This window comes from Malaya genurostris, chromosome 1 (assembly GCF_030247185.1).
Source record: "Malaya genurostris strain Urasoe2022 chromosome 1, Malgen_1.1, whole genome shotgun sequence".
NCBI classification, from domain to species: domain Eukaryota; kingdom Metazoa; phylum Arthropoda; class Insecta; order Diptera; family Culicidae; genus Malaya; species Malaya genurostris.
This window is the reverse complement of record NC_080570.1, coordinates 5,046,790-5,053,202: the sequence shown is the minus strand read 5'-3', so window position 1 is coordinate 5,053,202 and position 6,413 is coordinate 5,046,790. Positions and strand designations below refer to the sequence as shown.

The window sequence follows — 6,413 nt, the reverse complement described above, 5'->3', positions numbered from 1 at the left end:
CGAAACACTTCACAAAACAAAAAATTGCAAGAACATGCTGTTTCGTTCAACCGAACTGAACCTGTCACATTGAGGTAACTTTACCTTGTTTGCAACTAACCACTCCAGCAGATCCACTAGCAGTAAATTCCATTTACCATGAATTAAATGGGACAATTTCATTGAACACCAAGTTGACCTTGAATTTGTTGTTAGCAATGGTTGTTTTCGGAGTTTTTCCGCTTCCTTTCGGAACGAAAAGTTCGACTTTCCTCTTTGTCGTATGTTCACATATCATTCTTCGTTCCGGAGCTATCTGAGTTTGTTATTATCACTTTTTGCATCATTTTCAGGAAACTAATTGAAAACAAAAGTTGACAGCCGGTTGATCGTACATAGGTAACACGCTTATTTTAGAGAAGTCAAATGTGAGTGAGCAGTCACTCTATTTCATACATGCAGATGAACTAGGGATGGGCATTTCTGTCTTCTGTCTCAGGAAGAAAAATTGTGCATGTTTAAAACAACAGAACAGTTAGCAGATTTTTAAATTTGATCTATGTTGACTTCAAGCTAGAATATGATTGTTTCGATCCAATTTCGTACTTTAACATCAACAATTATCTCTGTTTGATTTGAATCAAAATTTTGGTCTTGCCAAACGAAAAATATGTTTGTTCCGGTTGATTCTAATGTTAAAATAAACTTACTATGTATTACATGTCAACCAAAGTTGTGTTGATGTTATCGGCCATGTTTCTGCTTCACATTTATTTCAAGAAAAAATTGGTTCTTTTTTCTATGATCTTATTTGTGTTATGATACAACTGAATTCACTGTTTTAATGAACCGTATTTGTTTTATTTCTTATATACTAGAGCAATGTTTTCCCGGCGGATAAATCAAAGCATTTTGATTTGCCGCGTATAAGCCAGAGCAATTTTTTCTCCGACGGATACGAGTTTAATGAGTAAAGTTTTACCTGCCTCATAAATTTTGTAGGGGTTTCTCAAAAATTAAAGCGTATTTACTGGTAATGAAAAAGGTTTTTTTTTTTCAAATTGCGTAACATACATAACATATTTTCTTTACAAAAAATATTTGATGCTGGATTTTTATCTTGACCGGACTGATCACTAAAAAAATTAAAATACCAGGGCCTGACTGTGGTATGGTAGTTTCCAATATGTATTAAAAGCTTCGTTTTTAAGAATCGCAATATTGCTAGTACCAAATTTTACCTTGCAAATTGATTTCAAAGAAATCATTTTATTCTTAAAAACAAAAAAAAAACTCTAATTATAACCAGTTAGAAATAACTAAATTTAAATTCATTTATTTCAACTAAAAAGTTTGTAAGCACTACAATTGTTAATTTTATCTAAAACAATAATTTAAAACTGATTTTTCAAAATAATGTATCATGTTTTGTTGTTCCAAGCAGCAATATTTACTATATCAAATCAGATTTTCTTTTGTCACTATATCAATTTAAAAAAAAACATTTTTTCTCTGCGTGCTGGGCAGTTTAAATTACTGATTCTCATACGCGGCCTTTGCAAGAGACAATAATATTATCAATACAAGGAATATTAACAATACTATTGATCGTGTAGTGGAAACTTCATCGGATTGATGAAAATATTGTCAAAAAATCAAAACTGCCTATCAATCCAACAATACTTTCTCTGTTTAATATGTGCAATGAACTCTTCTCTCAAGGTTTAAATATACAGTTGCAATATTTAAAGCTCCAAACGCTAGATTTTATTCAAAAAATGCGGATACAAGCTACCAAGCTAAGGTATTGACAATAATATTGTCACGTGTAAGAGTCGCTATACTAAAAGACTGGAGCCACCAAAGCAGTTCATTGAACAGGATGACGTCGAAGGAGAATGTAGACGCGAGGACCAACATAAGGTAGGAAATCTAAGGCAATTAATAACGCAAAAAGGAACTGGCCAGGAGAATTTAGTCTAGTGTATTAGAGGAAAACCGAAATTCAAAAAACGAGAGCAAACCAATTAATCCAACACCAGATATTTCGATCACTTTGAAACCAATATTTAACGAAAAGCAGGATTTAAGATATCAGGTATAGTCCGGTTAATAATTGAATTTGTGGAATGTTAAACAGGAAGTAACCGAGTAAAAAAAACCTTGACAGAATAATCGATAGTTGTTGATCCAACAATATTCCTCCTTCGTTCCCCTTTCTGTCAAAATTATATGCGTGAAACAAAAATACAATACTTTCACAGCACTGATTATCAAAGTAAAAGTATGTTGTTTTGATACTAATGCGGGAATACTTCGTGTATTTTTATAGAAAGAATTTTCTCTCGTTCTGGAGTGCATCAGTGTTGTGACGCCGTGAGACGAGGTATTCATAGTAATAAATATTACATCTGTTACGTGTATTTTTTTCGTAGCGTGTACAGCTAAACCCTCGCTTCCATTCGTGAATTCGGCGAATTCAGATCGATGTGCTGATGATGTCGTGGAGTTTGACAACTGGTCAATCCGTTCGAAGAGGCTTTCACTGTTCTGTACCATTAGCGGCCGGCCATTCGCGATTTTAGTGCAGAGACAACTTGTTTGTTTCATATTTTTTTCAAAATAGCTTAAATTACGGTTAATTAGTAAAAGTAAGCACGACAGGTGAGTGGCACAAAATTTTCACCCTGTAATATGTGGACCCGTCGTGGCAAGGAAAGCGGATGGCTGCTACTGTTAATGTTGGCGGTGTTAAGCTGTGGGATTGTCGTTCTCACCGAACTGCCCCGTCCAAGGGGAGTTTCGATTTCACGGGCCAGTTTGTATCGGGTGGATACCAGTGGAAAGTTTGTCTGTCTGGACGGACGGAAAACCATCCAGTGGGAGCAGGTTAACGATGACTACTGCGACTGCGAAGACGGCAGTGACGAACCGGGAACGGCAGCCTGTCCGAATGGGGTGTTCCACTGTACGAATGCGGGTTATAAACCGTTAAATTTACCTACCAATCGGGTGAACGACGGAATCTGCGATTGCTGTGATGCTTCGGATGAGTACGGCACGAGTGCAAACTGCGTTAACACTTGCAGTGAGCTCGGCAAGGAGGACAGACTGAGAGAAAAGCAGCGGGTTGAAATGGCCAAAATGGGAACCCAATTGCGGGCGGAAATGAGCCAACGAGGAAAGGCTATGAAAGTAGGTATTTTTGTGTAAGTCGTTAATGCCACAAAATTACCGGCCTTGGTGTTCATGAATTTTCAGGAGGAACAACGAGTACGTTTTGCCGAATTGGAACGATCAAAGAGTGAAGCAGAAGCTTTACGACAGGAGAAAGCAACTATTAAAGAGGATGCCGAAGCGATCGAAGCTGCGGCTGTAAAAGTGTACCGTGACCGTGAAGAGGAAGCTCGTCGAGCCAAACAAGAGGCGGAAGCGCTGAGTAACCGAGACGAAGCAGAGGAAATATTCCGAAAATATGATTCAAATCAAAACCAACTGTTGGAAATCGTCGAATTGCAAACACGGATCGTATTTGATCGCAATCGCGATGGATCTGTGACGGAGGATGAAGCTCACTATTTCTTAGACGATCTCGAGCAGGTGGACTTTGAGACTTTTGTTACGTTGTGTTGGCCAAAAATTAAACCGTTTCTGATGTTGGATTCGGGACTCTTCAAGCCTCCTGGTGACGTAGAGGAACTTGAAGGCGAGCCTGAGGAAGCTGAACTGCATACCGAACAGGACGACGGGTATGATCTAGATGCTAGTGAACACCACCAACAATATCAGGAGGAAGAGATAAATGAAAATGAACAGGAAGAAGAAGAGGACGACGAAGGAATTGATGAACAAGAAGTGGGCGATGGACATGTGGAGACTGCTGAAGAACCTAAAGAAGAATATGATCCAGAAACAAAAGAGCTGATTCGTAAGGCCAACGAAGCTAGGAATCACCATAGCGAGGCCGACAGACATGTTCGTGAGATTGAGCAGGAGATGAAAAACATTGAAGATTTGCTCAACAAAGATTACGGTAAAGATGAAGAATTTGCTCCACTGAATGGCGAATGTTTGAATTTCGAAGATCGAGAATACGTCTACAAACTGTGTCCGTTCGATAAAGCGATTCAACAGCCGAAGAACGGCGGAGCTGAGACCAGGTAAGAAAGTCTGAGCTCGTTGTGTATGTTCGTAAAATAATGTGAAATTACTTACAGATTGGGCACTTGGGAGAACTGGGCCAATAGTGAATACACTGCCATGAAATACACCAACGGAGCCACCTGCTGGAACGGACCGGCGCGGTCCGCCTTTGTTCAGCTCGAGTGCGGCTTGGATACCAGAATTTTGTCCGTTTCTGAGCCGAATCGGTGCGAATATGAATACCGCATCCAGACTCCGGCGGCTTGTTTCTTCAAGGAAGACGGTATCAAGGAGCACGATGAGCTGTAGATTTTAGAAATCGGAAAAAATATCGAATAAGCAAAACATCTGCCAACATCAACAAATTGATCATCGCTTTCGTCAGTAAAAAAAAAAAACACAAAAAATCATTCATTCGATCAGACAGCGTAAAATTCGCATACAATTCAAAATTATTTTTTTGCCATTGATCATAAAACAGTTTAATTTGAGTTTCTGGGTGAAGGAAAAAGTAAGTCGAGATAATTACGAACTCAGGAAAAGTATGTGTGCGGGAATATGTTCTGACAATTTTTCATAAAACATTCCTTCATTTTATTTGATAAAGCCAACGAAAATTGTAACTAAGTTTTATGTTTGAAAACAGAAAACGAATTCGTAGTGTTCTTTGTATTGTCAAACTGTAGAATCTGGCTGAACATTAAACGAGCAGACCTACTACTCAAAAATTGTTTATTTTTTATTTTTTTTATCCAAAATATACGTTACTCAAAGCAAATTAAAAGAAAGTCCAATTATATTACGACCACTAGCAGCAGTGGTGCTAGATATATTAAAGAATGAGGCATTGTTCGGACCTTGTGTCGGTTTTCCTTAACAAATGTCGGATTGTTTTGTGGTGTTCGAAGGTTTTCTTCCTCGTTAAATTTCCAATGAAAATAACACATGCACCGAGTTTATAGGTTGATCTCCAGCCGATTTTTTTTTCTTAAGAGTTGGCATCACTGGGAGTGCGATGCGGTGTCTGGGTGTTGCTCTCAAAAAAGTCTAATTTCAATATGTATCAGGCAACTTATAGTAAAGTAATTGATCGAAACAGTGATAGGTAGCTGTGGCAAGTGTGTGTTGTTTAGTGAAAAATGTTATTATTGAACAATGAAAAATATTCCAGCGACAGAAACTGTGAATTTACCGCTCAAAACCTAAATAACATCAACCGCTCGAAGCGCCATCTGCATATCATGGCACGTGTTATGAGATTTATATGGAATGTGTCAATCGTGTGATTCAAACTGAAGATCTAAAATTGGTCAACAGCAAACCCATCCGCGAGTGTTAAATTATAATTATTGATCAGTCCATGTTCTAAGTTAGTTTAGGTTATACGTTGAGCATGATCTACGACTCCCCAATTATTATATGCAATTACAACTGGTTTATGATCAATCACGGGAAACTCACGGGCGGTCAACTTAGCTAAGCTAAGCTAAGCTGATCTCCAGCCGATTTTTCTTAGTAAATTTCCTCATACAATCTTTAAAACTCATTCGCGAAAATATAGTTTCACTGATCGTACTGAAATTTTGCATAGTTCCTATGGGACCCAAAATGAACATGAATAGTTTTGTGGAACTGAAATCAAAATTTTGCCCTACTCTACTATGCATTGTCACTGAGTTGAAGGGTAAGAATCTGTTTAGGTTGTAAACCATTACGCGCTTAATTTTAACTTTTGGTTGAAATCTGACACTTGAGCGACATATTTTGTGTCGAGTAGTTAAATTTAACTAAAACTGCGGCCCATTTCAAAGTTTGACGGATGAAAAGCTATTTGGCTTTATTTTGCACTGGAAATAATTTTAACTAAAAAATTGATATTAGAATTTTCTTCGCAAGATTTTCTTCAGTGTCGGAAAATAACCATCGATCTGTCAAAAATAACCATGCTTTCGAGCAGGGTTATTTTTGAAAACATCAATATAACCGCTCGAGCGTCAGATTTTAACTAAAAGTTAAAACTAACCGCGAAATGATTTCACAGCCTTAGAATAAAAGAAATCATAAGAAAGAGTCCATCTGTGACGGATTGCTATCGGGCAATTTTGAAAAAAAAAATCATATCATAGTAGGCGTGCTAGTCCGTCAATTAACTTTTTTTTACTTTACTCGTTTTTATAGAAACTTTGGTAAATGAAATTTTTACGATTGTAATAATGTGATGATTATATGGAGGTACGTGAATCATGGCTATCAAGCCGTTAAAATGTTCAGTTCAAGTTGCAATGGGTTAC

The 6,413-nt window shown here is 37.6% G+C and overlaps 1 protein-coding gene across 1 annotated transcript; it reads left to right on the top strand.

The window, feature by feature from the left end:
• Positions 1 to 2,493: 2,493 nt before the first annotated feature.
• LOC131430923 (glucosidase 2 subunit beta) lies at positions 2,494 to 4,850 on the top strand. Its single transcript, XM_058596210.1, has 3 exons — positions 2,494 to 3,174; positions 3,241 to 4,139; positions 4,197 to 4,850. The coding sequence occupies exons 1-3, from the start codon at positions 2,674 to 2,676 to the stop codon at positions 4,429 to 4,431; spliced, it is 1,635 nt and encodes a 544-aa protein (XP_058452193.1). The 5' UTR covers positions 2,494 to 2,673; the 3' UTR covers positions 4,432 to 4,850.
• The last annotated feature ends 1,563 nt before the right edge of the window (positions 4,851 to 6,413 follow it).

Coding starts and splice junctions, on each gene's coding strand:
- LOC131430923 (XM_058596210.1), top strand. CDS start 2,674: ATGTGGACCCGTCGTGGCAAGGAAAGCGGATGGCTGCTACTGTTAATG. Junction 3,175..3,240: donor AACGAGGAAAGGCTATGAAA/GTAGGTATTTTT, acceptor ATGAATTTTCAG/GAGGAACAACGAGTACGTTT. Junction 4,140..4,196: donor AACGGCGGAGCTGAGACCAG/GTAAGAAAGTCT, acceptor AATTACTTACAG/ATTGGGCACTTGGGAGAACT.